Source organism: Humulus lupulus, chromosome 6, assembly GCF_963169125.1.
Source record: "Humulus lupulus chromosome 6, drHumLupu1.1, whole genome shotgun sequence".
Taxonomy (NCBI): Eukaryota; Viridiplantae; Streptophyta; class Magnoliopsida; order Rosales; family Cannabaceae; genus Humulus; species Humulus lupulus.
Window position 1 is genome coordinate 84174856 of NC_084798.1, and position 13737 is coordinate 84188592.

Genomic DNA, 13737 nt, shown 5'->3' on the forward strand with positions numbered 1-13737 from the left:
TGTCATGTCCGTAGTCGTTATGGAAACGACAAAACTTGTTCGTGTTTCTCTTACTTATATCTTTCCTTATGGGATTAGGCTTCCTATAAGGTACTTGAGCTTGTGTAGCTTGAAAGACTTCTGCTCGTGACCCCAAGAATGTAGAGTAAATGGTAAAACGAGGATTGTACTCTCGTGGCTTATCATTGGTTTTGGCATTTTTGTTGTCGTTGTTATTGCCACTGTTTGAGTTGTTGTTTCGTTTTCCACGTCTTTGGTTATTTTTGTTTCCATTACCATTACCATTACCATTGGTTATCTAGATCTGGTTCGGAGCTCCATTATTCTTGACTGGAGCAGCAACACTTATGCATGCCTGATTGGCTTGATCTACACTTCTAATGGCCTCCTCTAGTTTGATAAACTCGTCCTCGATCTAAGAACTCCCTTGTTGAGTTGACAGTTTTTCTCCTTAGGCCAATCCATAGAGGACCCTTTACTTGGATTCCTGCCATGATGGCCATCAGTTTTCCATCATCGCTGATTGTTTTCGATCGGGCAACCTCTTGCATGAACCTCTGCACATAGTCCTTCAGAGACTCATTCGGCTCTTGCTTAATGTCGACAAGGTCATTGAGTTCACTAGGTGGGATACGATCAACAAAGAATTGTGAGTAAAAGAGCCTCACAAATGTATCCTAGGATGTAATGGTTCCTGGCTCCAGTTTGAAGAACCATTGTTAAGTAGAATCTGCTAGAGTAGCTGGAAAGATCCTATAATGGACGTCATCTCTAACCTCTTAGAGGTCCGTTTGTATCTCGAAATTGTTAACATGTGAGATAGGATCTTCCTTTCCAGTATACATCTTCCAAGTTGGCATCTTGAACTTGGGAGGTATTATCAGAGCATTGATCTGTTCAGAGAAAGTAGACCATTACCTTCTTTCTAGGTTGATGTTAGTGAGATTTGGGACTTTTAGGTCTCGTACCATTTGAGTAAGAACATCCAATTGCGCCTGGATTGCAGGAGCAACTAGTGGCACAGCAGCTGGTGCTGCAACTAGGATTACAGCAGCCCCTGCTTGTGGTGCATGCGGGATCACCGGCGCAATAGGTCCAACAACATTGGACGTGTTGCCTTCCCTAAGCTGATTGAGGACATTGAGGAGGCTAGGCTCTCTATTTCCTAGCCTATTAAAGACACTTCCCCCTCTTCGTCGTCCCCTAGCGTTTTGACTGCCTGCTCGAGGAGGGCCAGGAGGTGGTCTCACAAGACAGTTCATTGGCTCTTGTTGCCTTGGTGGGACGAACGGTTCTTCAGGCTGTACATTCTCCCTAGGTGGGACATCTTCAAGCCCAGGTGGCCTTGGCAGAACAAAATGTCCTCTTGGTAATCACCTACATCCACTTGCTCTTTTAATAATCAAAGAGATCTCAAACTCAATATCAAGAAGAAACAAGGTTCAAATGAGTTTCTTAAGCTGAGAAAAGAATACAATTCGAAGGGTTTTGTATGTAAAGTGCGCACAAAAGAAATCTCTAGCATTTTCTCCTATAATTTTTACCTAGGGTTAATGATTGAATGAACTCCCTATTTATAGAGAGTTTCAGTGGTCATGGGCCATTACAAACAAATCTATGTCCTACACATGTAGGTGTGGGATCAGTACATTCAGTTACAAATTCAAATAACACGATAATAATACAATTTAAATATCAGTTACATAAATATCTTGGAATATTTGCTGGTATCTCGTGAAATCTGGATCTTCGGGTAAAAGTGACCTGCTCATCGAGCAAGTCTTGCACTCCGAGCAGCTTCATGGGATGGTACTAGCCTGATTCATTATCAAGCATGTTACTTGATCTTTGCTAAATAAGCTTTTACATTTTGATGTAGCCCTCTCGAACAGCTACTCCTTCACGACCAGCTCTCTAAATTCAATATAATGTAATGCCATGTGTCTCTTTCTTAGATGCCACGTCATCAAGTCAAAATTAGGTTGAACAATTGGTGTTTAATAAATACACTAATAAACATCTCACTCATCTCACAACTATTTTTCAAGTTTTGAGGGATAAAAAGTTATTTCTCAATCTGAAGAAATGTATTTTCATGGTGCCTAAGCTGCTCTTCCTTGGTTTTATTGTAGGTGTTGATGGACTACTAGTAGACTCTTCAAAGTTCCAAGCCATTGCTGATTGGACATCTCCAACAACACTTAAGGAATTACAGAGCTTTCATGGATTAGCAACATTTTATAGAAGATTTATAAGGGATTTCAACATTATTATAGTCCATCTAATAGATAGTATGAAGAAAGACAACTTTAAATGGGGGATGGGACAACAAACCAATTTTGATGCCAAGCTTTGCAATGCTCCAGTCCTTGTTCTGCCTGATTTCGACAAACTATTTGAAGTAGAAGTTGACGCCTCAGGAGTAGGACTTGGCGCAGTCTTGAGTCAAGCGGGACGACCAATCGAATATTTCTCTGAAAAGCTTTGTCCCAGTCGGCAAACATGGTATACTTATCAGCATGAATTTTATGCTTTTATTCGTGCTTTGAAGCAATGGGAACACTACCTACTCAGCATAGACTCTTTCCTATGCACTAACCACCAAGCCCTCATGTATTTGGACTCACAAAAGACGATCAATCGCATGCGAGCTCGTTGATACTCTTTCATTCAGCGATTCAATTTCACCATTAAATACAAATCAGGTAGTACCAACAAAGTAGTTGATGCCCTCAGTCGTAGAGCCACTTTACTAACCACATTTTCAACACAAATTATTGATTTCGATATGATCCGAGACTCTTATGCCGAAGACGAAGATTTTGCATCCATTTGGGCCAAATGCAACACGCCATCGAGCTGTCCACCTTTCCTTATTGGAGATGGCTTTCTCTTCAAGGATAATAGGTTGTGTTTGCCATGAACATCCTTCAGAGAAAGTGTGTTACGTGAGACTCACAGTGGTGGACTTAGTGGCCATTTGGGACAGGATAAGACGAAGCAACAAATTGAAAGCAGATTCTATTGGCCTCAACTCGTGCACGATGTCACTAACTTTGTCAAACGTTGCCCTGTCTATCAAGTTTCAAAAGGACAATCTCAAAACACTGGCCTAGACACGCCTCTTCCATTACCAACTACCATATGGGAAGATCTCTCAATGGATTTTGTGCTGGGGCTCCCCAAAACACAGCATGGTTTCGATTCTGTTTGTGTGGTAGTTGACAGATTCAGCAAAATGAGTTACTTTCTGGCTTGCAAAAAGACATCAGACGCCATCAATATCGTGAACTTGTTCTTTCAAGAGATTGTACGGCTTCATGGCATACCAAAGACTATAACATCTGATCGTGATGTTAAATTTTTGAGCCAGTTTTGGCGTACTTTGTGGAAGAAATATACGACAGACCTTCGATTTAGCACCACTATTCATCCCCAAACGGATGGCCAAACTGAACTAACAAATCGTACTCTTGTCAATTTGTTCAAATGCATCAGTGACTCCCATGCAAAAACAATAGGATGCAGCTCTAGCTCAAGCTGAGTTTGCATTCAATAATATGCAAAATAGGTCCACTGGCAAGACACCCTTTGAAATTGTGTATCTCAGACCTCCAAAAATGACATTGGACCTCGTCAAATTACCACCAACACCTAGTCTTCACGAAGAAGTTGAATTAGCTGCAGAAAAGAATCACTCATATACATGAAGAAGTTATCAGGCACCTACAATACTCCAACGACAAATACAAAGCCGCATTTGATTCTAAGAGGCGATTTAAAGAGTTCAGAAAATGAGACTTAGTCATGGTTTACTTGAGGAAAGGTCTCTTCCCACCTGGTAGCTGCAGCAAGCTCCATGATAAAAAATTCAGTCCCTCTCAAATTCTCAAAAAAATTAATGGCAATGCTTACCTGCACGACCTCCCACCACATGTACGTGTATTTCCAACATTCAACATCGCTGATTTTTCTGACTACCATCCATCCACCCGATGAATTTCAACTCTCACATGCAACTCGAAGACGAGTTCCTTCTGCCATGGAGGGGAACTGATGTACTCAATTAATCAGTTTCAGTTTTAGCCTTTAATTGTAATTTAACTTTAGTGGCTGTTTTAGATGCTTTTAGTCATCTTGCTTTAGTTGTTTTTAGTCAATAGTTGTCTTGAGTCTAATGTATAAATAGACCTTTACGTGCAGTTAGAGGCATTATTGAATACAAGTTGATTCTTCGAGGATTATTGAATACAAATTGATTATTTTCCTCAAATTTCTTTCGTTACGTTTCTTTTTCCTTCGTCTTCTCTGAGTTCATCAGTTTTCAGCATGACCATTATTTTGTACTCTGACAATTTGTTAGCTGAGGAACAAATTCTTTGATCAAAACAAATCTTCTTTACCCCAAGAAAGAATGACGCAATACAAAGAAAATTCATAAGACCCACAACAGGTCAATCAGTGTCCATTTTCAACAAATTATACCACTTAAATAGAAACAACAATCAAAGATAAACTCCAAGCAAAGTCTCAAAGTCTTCATAATTATTGCCAAATTTCATAAATTTGGGTGGCCAAAATGGTACCATCTTTTTCTGTTCTATAAAATTAAAAGATTTTGAAATTGTAATACTTGAGGACCTTTTTAACAATTCTTTGCAACTCCTAAATCTAAAATTTTATTTAAATTGTGTAACGTTGCTCTTTTGGCAGATGTTAGACTGTTTTGATCAATAAAAATTGAGAGCTTTTGGATTTTCATGTGATTTTCTTCTATTTCACTATGCTCTCTGCAACAACTAACCAAAAGACATTGATTCTATAAATTAGGTGATGATATGTACTATTGTAATCAGTGATCACAATTCAAGGCACCAAAGGGTCTTACAAATTACAGGTTGAATTGCTCTAATGGGAAGATGGTGCAAACTACAAACTACATATCTTACAAGAAATGAAAATTTTAATTCCTTATTAGTACTTGGGGCGGTCCCCAACTGGTGCAGTCGCCATGTGTGATAACACAACTCCGGTAAGGCACTTCAAAGAATAAGACAAACAACCCCTAATTAGTCAAGATAAAGAAGCATTACCAGTTGAAAGGAACGTCTTACACCATTGAAAAAAGAATATAAAGTCAGCGAACTGTTTAGATGGCTGGATCAGCCAGAAACAGGCTGGAATGACCCTTTAAACTCGTCATAAAACCATCTGTAAAACAAAAATGTTTTGTAAAAAGACTGAACTTGAGCAAAATATTTCTGCTGAAGATAATGCACATGGACAGTAAGTAATTCATATGATATGAGATTTCGAATTAAAGAAAGAAACATACTTGCATATAAAAATTGGATGAAGTCTACTGTTAGATTCAACATCTAACCGACTCCGTCGTTCATTTTCATCTTTAAATTTTGTCAGAGGAAGAACTTCACAAGGGCCTTTGATCAATCCAGCCATTATGGTGCTATCATGATTAGAGTCATAAACCTACAATGGAATTTAAGTTAACGAGAACTTCTGTGTGGATGTTACCCTTAACATACAACGTGGTAACAGAAAAGGAAGACCGGCAATAAACTTGAATAAGGCAAAGATCCTAAAATCTAATGCAATGGAAAAAGACGTGCTGTGAATAAAAAAAAATGTACACATGAAGCCTCAGTCAATTCATTCTAATACTAAACTAATTTGGCAGCCAACCAGCCTTCAGAAATGAGAGAACGTCATAGAAAAATTATAATATAGCAGCACATGTACATAAATATAACAAAATATTATACCTCATTGCTGTCAGTAGTACAAGGGCGACCAACATTCTCTGGCAAATCACCAGGAAAATAGCATCTATTGACAATGACCCACTTCGATCCAGTTTTGCTATCCTCCCACATGGACTGTAATAAGAACCAATTTAGACCATATTAGTGCTTTCGATAGATAAACAGTTTCTAGGAGCAGAAACAAGGAACAAACAATTCCCAAAACAACTAAAACATCAGCTAGTCATCTCAACATCATTGTTAAGTAACCAACAGAAATAGATCATCCAATATTGCAATAAGTTTAGATATTTCAAGATCAAATTCTGCAACCAAATCTGTTAAAAGTTTAAGAGAAATCTTCGGTGTTTTCTTGCCTTAAGCTTTGAGGGCATCAATTTGCCATGGCTAGATCGAAAAAGAGCATGATCCTGCAGTTTGTACATTACTCCATCAACACAACAAGTCTGGTAATATATTTTCTCGTCGACAACCTGAATTACATTACCAACCCATTCAACAGACCGCAGGTCTTCTAAAGAATTCCCAGAATGCTCCATAACCCCACTGCTAGTTGCAGGCCATCCAACAGCACTTTCCTGGGCACCATCTTGCTCAACTCGGGATTCATAACTTAAAGTACTTTCATTTAAATGAGATTTATCTGTTTCTTTCAGCATTTCATTATTTTCTTGAGATTTCTTCAATGCAACTTCAGCAGAATTTGGCTGATCTGCTTGCTCAACAACACAAGAATCAAACGAGGATTGTGAAGGATCAACCATATTACCAAGTGTCTCAGATTCATGATTAAGAGGCAGAGTTTTGACTTCAAGAGAGTCCTCATGATGGTTTGGTGGTTCTGAGTCTTTTAAAAGTTGTGAAGAGCTTTCACTTGAAGCAACAGCTGAAGAACCACACGCTTCTTCAAAAGATTTCTTTGAGATACTCGCACAACTTCCTAAAACAGGTTTAACGTCTGTATTGATTGATAACATATTATTCGCTTGGGTTTCATTGGAATTTGACTCTGCAGCAGAATCAACATTATTGTTTCCCAGAGCCACAACATCAGTATGAATAGGAGTCTGTAAATCAGAGCTTCCATTTGCAGTTATTTTCTGCTGACTGACCTTTGGGTTTGTATTTTCTACTTTCTTCTCTAAAGATGACTGAACTCCAGCTGTACTAGAAGAAATTTTTGTTGGTGTATTACTTCTCATTACTCGACCATATTTCGGGGGCAATGGTTTTCCATTGCTTAATGCCAAGCACCTCGAACAGTGCCACTCACCTCGAGGAATAGGAATTACCCTTAAATTAAATGACTGTGCACACTTAGTGTGATACCCTTTCTCACAAGCATCACAGATAAGCACGTTATCCACTTCATGGATAGTCACCATACAAATTTGGCAATGCAAAGCCTTAGTCATATAGTCCCTTGATGGAGGAATCCATGTGGGATGATCAGGAAGCTTGGGTTGTAATAACTTCTGAACTGTCTTTGCAATTTCATTGTGACTGTTGGAAAGTGAAGATCCTTGAACATAATTTGTGGCCTGCAATGGTTGAGACATAGTAGGCAAATTTGCAGAGGCTGGTTGAGAAATAAATGGTCTAAAGTTTTGATCTCTAGGAACTGAAGGAGTCACTCGTTGGACGTTCATTTGACCAGTTCCATCAACCTTGGCAAGAGTTGGAATTGGCAGCTTGCTTTGTTCAGGTCCACTTTTAGCAGCTTGTGTCTGTACAGACCGTGTTGGAGCACTCACTAGGTGATGATTTGACGAAGAATTTACTGTAAGTAAATAACATACAATGTTTCCTTGTCAGAATAGCAGTTAAAGTGGAAACATTTACTGAAGTAAGATACTTCATCAATATTCTCATATACAAAGTACAACACATATTTCCTTCATGTGACATATACTAGGTGTTTCTATTGACATTACCTTGTCCTTGTGATGCCAAAGAGGAGACATTTGGTCCATCTAATTTGAACTGGGGCCTTTCAATTCTAGGCAATGCTAAAGAAGGTGAATCCCTTCCTAAATTATTGCTAATAATGCCACTAGAAACTGTTGATGCTCTAACATCACTGATTGGCAACTGGTATGAAATAGATGCTGAAGTTGCTGTGGAGACATGACCAATAGGCAAAGAAGCAGGAGCTGCCACAGAGGAAACTGGTTGATGACTTTGTTTATCTGAAGGAATCATTCTTAGAGTATGTGGGCTCCCACGGCTTTCGGCTCCTGGGTTAAAGCTTGTTTGCAGTGAATGAGAGGTATATGGAGAAGATTGTCCAGCATATTTCCTAGATTCTTCCATCTAGAACATAAATATATATACACCACCAATAATGACAATTGTAAAGTTCCAACCAAATCCCATAATTTTCTCTTTAATAGTTAGACTGTAAATGCTATAACAGAAAGTGAGCCATTAAAGGCCAAAATAAAATTTATTGCTTGAATGAATTTGAACATACCAACTAACTAGTAGATTAAGCATCACAAAACTGCTAGAAAAATCATTATACCAAGTCGGTTACAAATTTCTATGCATATTCGGAGATTAACAATTGTAACAGTGAATGAAGAAACAAAAAATAAAGACCTGAGACCTTAATGTACTATGTACCAAATAAGTGCAATTAGCACATTTGACTGAAGACTGTTTAGAAGTTTCCTTCCTAGTTTTTAATCAACAGTAAACTAAGAATTTACTTAGCATACAAACAAAAGTTCCAAGTCTCTTCCTTACCAAACTTTCTTAGCCACCCATCAGATCATAGACACACTCTCTTTCCCACATTGCCTCAACAATCATAAAATGTATAAGCTCTACCTTCATATTAGCACCATACACAGTTACTTTTACACATCTTATAAAGAAATTAGCCAGTTGTTTTTTGTTTTTGTTTTTGTTTTTGTTTTTGTTTTATATTTAATATATATATACATATATGACTCAATCTACTATATCTTCCCATACTCTCGCCCATAAATGAGCATTAAATAGCTTTTTATTTTTCACTTAAGACTATCCAGGATCATTGAGCTAAACTCGAAAACATTGTAAAAGCAACAGAATTGACACCGTACCTTCCGCTTCGTTTGCGAAAACCTCTCTGCTATGGTCAACCTGGGTCCCCTAAACCCTAATTTCTGGTCCTTAGCCTTAGCATTAAGCCCCAAATCCTCAACCACAGCCTCAATTGCATCCCTAGCAACAATATCCTTAGGTGCTAACCCCTCACACAATTCCACCAACTTAGTCCTCGCCTCTGCCATTAGCCCAATCTCCACATCCGTCGGCTTCTTCCCACCTCGAATGCTCGCCATCGCCGACAACACCATCACAATCTCCGCCACTCTCTTAAGTCCTCCAACTCTAGGCCTCTTGTTGAACTGGATGTCCTCCCTTTCCAAATCTCCATCTTCCCCATTCTCCAGCGGCCTCTTCTCGCCCATCGACGCTAATAATGTCTCCCCAAATTGCTTGCCACCCTCTGTATCTACCATGGAATCCATAACGAAGCCGTCAAGATAGTGATGAGTTGCCAAACCTGCAAGAAAGTGGGAGGTAAGACATAATAGAACGAGAGAAAGAGAGAGGGGAGAATGGGAAGAGAGAAAACCCTAGATTGAAGGAGAAAATGGTTAGATTGGGGGAAATGAAAATATGAAATTTGGCATGAAGAACTTGAGTTCCTTTTGGCGCGTAATTTAGAAAGGAAGAAATTATATGTAATAATTTGATAAAGTATGGGAAGAGCGAGATTTTGATTTTTGAGGAGAGAGAGAAAGGTGAGTTGAGTTGAGGTGGCTGAGCAGAACGATTTAGAGAAAGAAAGCGAAGAGAATGGGTTTATTTTTTTTAGTATAATTCGGATCCTTTATGTAAACCCGAGTGTAACTTTAAAACCAACACTGGATAATAGGCCTTGTCCAAACTCAGTGCTGGGCTTCAGTAGGCCCTTCCACCAAATCTCATATTTTTGGCCCAGCTCTGTAATGTGCTTATTTTAAGGAATTTAAAAGGGTTTTTCTTTGGAAAATTTACATTTCACCACGTTTTTTCATTTTCTTTTAGGCAATGAAAAACTTCATCAATAAAATATAAAGTCATGCAACCTAACAAGACTAAATATCCCAAAACAAAGTCCGGATAAGATCTAACCAAACAAGTTGTCTTTCCATTCTAACAACATATGTTAGGGGAGGTGTACATCAAACCGCATACACCGCATAAACCGCCCACACCGCACCACACTACATCACAATTTGCAGTTTGGAATCTTTCGCAGTGCGGTTGCGGTTTACATTTTTGTGAAACCGCGCGGTGTGGTGCGGTATAGTTTGCGGTTTTAAATTTGATAAATGCAGTTCAAACCGCATTGCATCACATTGTTATATATATTAATTTTTTTATATTTTTTTCCAATTTTACTACATTTAAACTCAATGTATATATATATATTATAATGTACACAATATCTAGAAAAATTATTGTATTTTATAGGATGGTAACACATATTCTACTTCGACCTAAAAATATTCCTCCTTAATCAAAATTTTTACTTCTATATCACATTTTTTTCTTTATTAGTTTGTTGGTTTTTATTGTTTTGCTAAAATTTTATTAGTTTGTTGTGTATTTATTGTTTGTTAAACAATCTTTGGTTATCAACTTTATTATGAATTTTTATTAATTATAATATTTAATTGTTAAATTATTTGGTGATAGGTAAAAACCGCTCACACTGCATCGCACCACGCCGCATTTTTGTGGTGCAGTTTTGAGGTCTATGCAGTGCAGGTTACGGTTTGGAAATTTGCTCAAACTGCATATGTGGTGCGGTCCAATAAATTCACAAAAAACGGCACTACCCGCACCACAAACTTCCCCTAGCATGCGTAGTCAATTCATGAGCAACCTCATTGGCTGTACGACGAACATGAATTAAAGACACTCCTAAAAATCTAGATAACATACTTGATATATCATCTAACAAAAATCCAAGGTCATTATAAAAAGGTATGTCGCTTATTGTAAGCAGATATAAGTGCTAAACAATTAGTCTCTACAACATGCACCGAAAGTCCCATTGATAGAATTCAATCCAACCACACTATCAACGCCACACATTCTGCTTGGATCATTGAGAAACATCTTACAAAATAAAACATTAAAAAACAAACAAACATTAGTAAGCTTAAATGAATACTAGAAATTAAAAGAGATAATAAAAGAACGAAGTATAAGCTAATATATAAATATAAAACTATAAAAGAAATAGATATAAGAATTATAGGAAAGTCAGCAAGTTAAATTGTAACTTAAGAACTGAAGGCTAGCCATTCCGTTCATTAAAATAGCATAAAATAAACTAAGAAGAGATGAAACAGACAAGTATACTAACATATTAAGTATAAATGAAATAGGCAAGTATGCTAACTCATGAAATACCAGTGGAATTGCCTTGCAAAGTATTTAAAAATACAAGTATATAATGATAAGCAAGACACAATGAATAGAATTAATAAATTGCAAAAGTAAATTGGAATATAGATAGGTATTAACCATTTAACTAGATATCAATTGGCAGGAATAGTCATAGAAGCATAGATAGAGACCATATAGATTCTTAAAAGTAGCACATCCAAACAATTCAGATAAGATAATATAGTATTGTTTAGTTAAAATTTAACCAAGCATAGTAATTTTGACAGAAAAGTAAACCCAAGGAATAAGTCAGTAATAGCAACAAATCGTAATAAAACAATAAAATGGGGTAGGATAGAAAGACAGTCATTTTGTAACTACTAAAGCTAACACCCCCACCCTTAATACATAGCTTAGTAGCCTCCCAACATCAACCTATAAACAAAGAACTACTTAAAAGAGGAAACATATCATTAAATTTCTACCAACCAAAATCTATCAAAAATTTTATAGTTGTAGCTAATGAATTGAAAATAAAGTAAAACAAAATTATACCAATAAGTGGCTTGAAAAGACATGCGACAATATCTCCACAAGAATTTCAAAAAATTGCCCCAATGCCAATAGTATTTGACTTCGTATCAAGGGAAACATCCACATTTAGTTTATGTTAACCTATACGAGGGGACATCAAACTACTTACAGAGGTACAATTAATTGAAGCAGAATAAACTTTTCCTAGTTTGGCCTAAACATTACCAAATGCAATAGGACATGAAAGTAATATAAAGTAATGATATAAAACCGACCATGCAATAATATAATGACATGATAGTAAGCAAACTAAATCAGTTAAAAGGAAAAGAAAAAACGACCTGAGAGTACTCTTGAGACAATGCAGTAATCCGAGAAACCACCAGAGGTTGTGGATGGTGTCCATGATTTATATTATTCATTTCCCCCCACATGTAATATTCGGTCACACAATTTAATAATTATTTATTTATTTTATTATTTTTCATTGTTTTATTTTAATTACTTGTCATTTAATTATTATTTTAATTTATTTTTACCAATATTAAGTTTGTTTATTAATTAATTGTTGTTAGTTGCCTTTTATATGTGATTTGTGTTTGCTTGTGGTGACTTGGGCGTGTGAGAGAAGAAGAATATGAAAGTGTGAACAATTTTGGTAACAATGAATGGCAAAGAAAGAATCAAAAGTAACGTTATGGTGACTATATGATTCCACTTATTAGTTTCGAAAATTGGGGAACTAATGGGAAGAGATTTTATTCTCTTTAAATGTTATTTTAGAATTTATTGCCATGAAGATAATGAGCTGATTCTTGGAAGCTTATTATAGGCATTTTCGAAATTCAAATGGGAGAGGGAATCAAGTGTGATAACTATGGAAACAAAGGTATCATTATTAGGCTTGATTTGATTGAAGATTGATGGTCATTTAAGTGTGATTGAGTGATCAAGTTCTTGGATGATTAGGCAATTAAGAACGTAGAAGGCTTGACATTATGACTAGGTTCAAGAGTTGGTGATAAGACTTAGAGAGAATCATGATATTGATTAAACATCCTAGGAATTAGTGGAATCAATCACCAATACGGTGATAGGTACAGGCCTATAAATAGAGGAGGTTGTCTCTCACTTTTCTTCACACACCAAGAGAGAGAGAAAGAGGTAGAGGGTGGTGTGAGCAAAGAGAGAGGAAGAGCTAGAGGGTGGCATGAGAAAAAGAGAAGGAAGGCAAGAGTGAGGCTCATGATTTTGGAAGGAAGAATAGAGATGTGATCAAGATTTGGTGGTAAGTTTTCATGGCTAGTCTCATCATGATTTCTTCTAATTTTTATGGTTATCTAAGATCTATTCTCTTGGTGGTTTAGATGTATTCGAACGATACAACAAGAGGGTGTGGTTGAGGGTTCGACTACTATCAATCCAAAGAGGTATCAATTGTTTTTCTTTGAGGTTATTATGGTGGTTAAGAACTATTCTCTTGGTGGTTTAGATGTGTTCGAATGATACAACAAGAGGGTGTGGTTGAGGGTTCGACTACTATCAATCCAAAGAGGTATCAATTGTTTTTCTTTGAGGTTATTATGGTGGTAATATGCTAGGGTTCTTTTTATGATTTTGGTGGAATAGTTATTTTGGGATTATTATTTTGGATGGCTCATGCAAACACATGTGAGGCTTAGAATTCTAGTGGGTTATGTTTTATGGTTTTTCTTAGGGTTGACCATTGGACGGGTTGGCGCAGGTTATAAGAATTTTAAATCAGTTTGGGTTACCTAATTTATATTCTACCCAAATAAGGATTTTTTTTTAATTCGTCCAACGGTTTGGGCGGGTTGGTCGGGGTAACCCGCCCAAACCGTTATAATTTTTTTTTACAATATGTTGTTAGTGTAATTGCTATATATCAAGCTTCAAAAGTTCAAAACTATTTGTAGCTTTTAAAATATTAATTGAATCAACATTAAAGTGTTAAACAAACATTTTT

The 13737-nt window shown here is 36.9% G+C and overlaps 1 protein-coding gene across 1 annotated transcript; it reads right to left on the reverse strand.

The window, feature by feature from the left end:
• Positions 1-4800: 4800 nt before the first annotated feature.
• Positions 4801-9636, reverse strand: LOC133782328 (uncharacterized). The gene is made up of 6 exons (XM_062221593.1): positions 8873-9636; positions 7718-8096; positions 6140-7563; positions 5784-5897; positions 5336-5490; positions 4801-5211 (listed from the first exon to the last, which is right to left on the reverse strand). Exons 1-6 carry the CDS (start codon positions 9299-9301, stop codon positions 5163-5165), a joined length of 2550 nt encoding a protein of 849 aa, XP_062077577.1. The 5' UTR covers positions 9302-9636; the 3' UTR covers positions 4801-5162.
• Positions 9637-13737: the final 4101 nt, after the last annotated feature.

What these genes read in the sequence shown, in the direction of transcription:
- LOC133782328 (XM_062221593.1), bottom strand. Translation starts at nt 9,301, where the DNA reads ATGGATTCCATGGTAGATACAGAGGGTGGCAAGCAATTTGGGGAGACA. An exon ending in TTTCGCAAACGAAGCGGAAG is followed by an intron (nt 8,097 to 8,872) that starts GTACGGTGTCAA and finishes TTTATGTTCTAG; the next exon opens with ATGGAAGAATCTAGGAAATA. An exon ending in GTACTACTGACAGCAATGAG is followed by an intron (nt 5,491 to 5,783) that starts GTATAATATTTT and finishes ATTCCATTGTAG; the next exon opens with GTTTATGACTCTAATCATGA.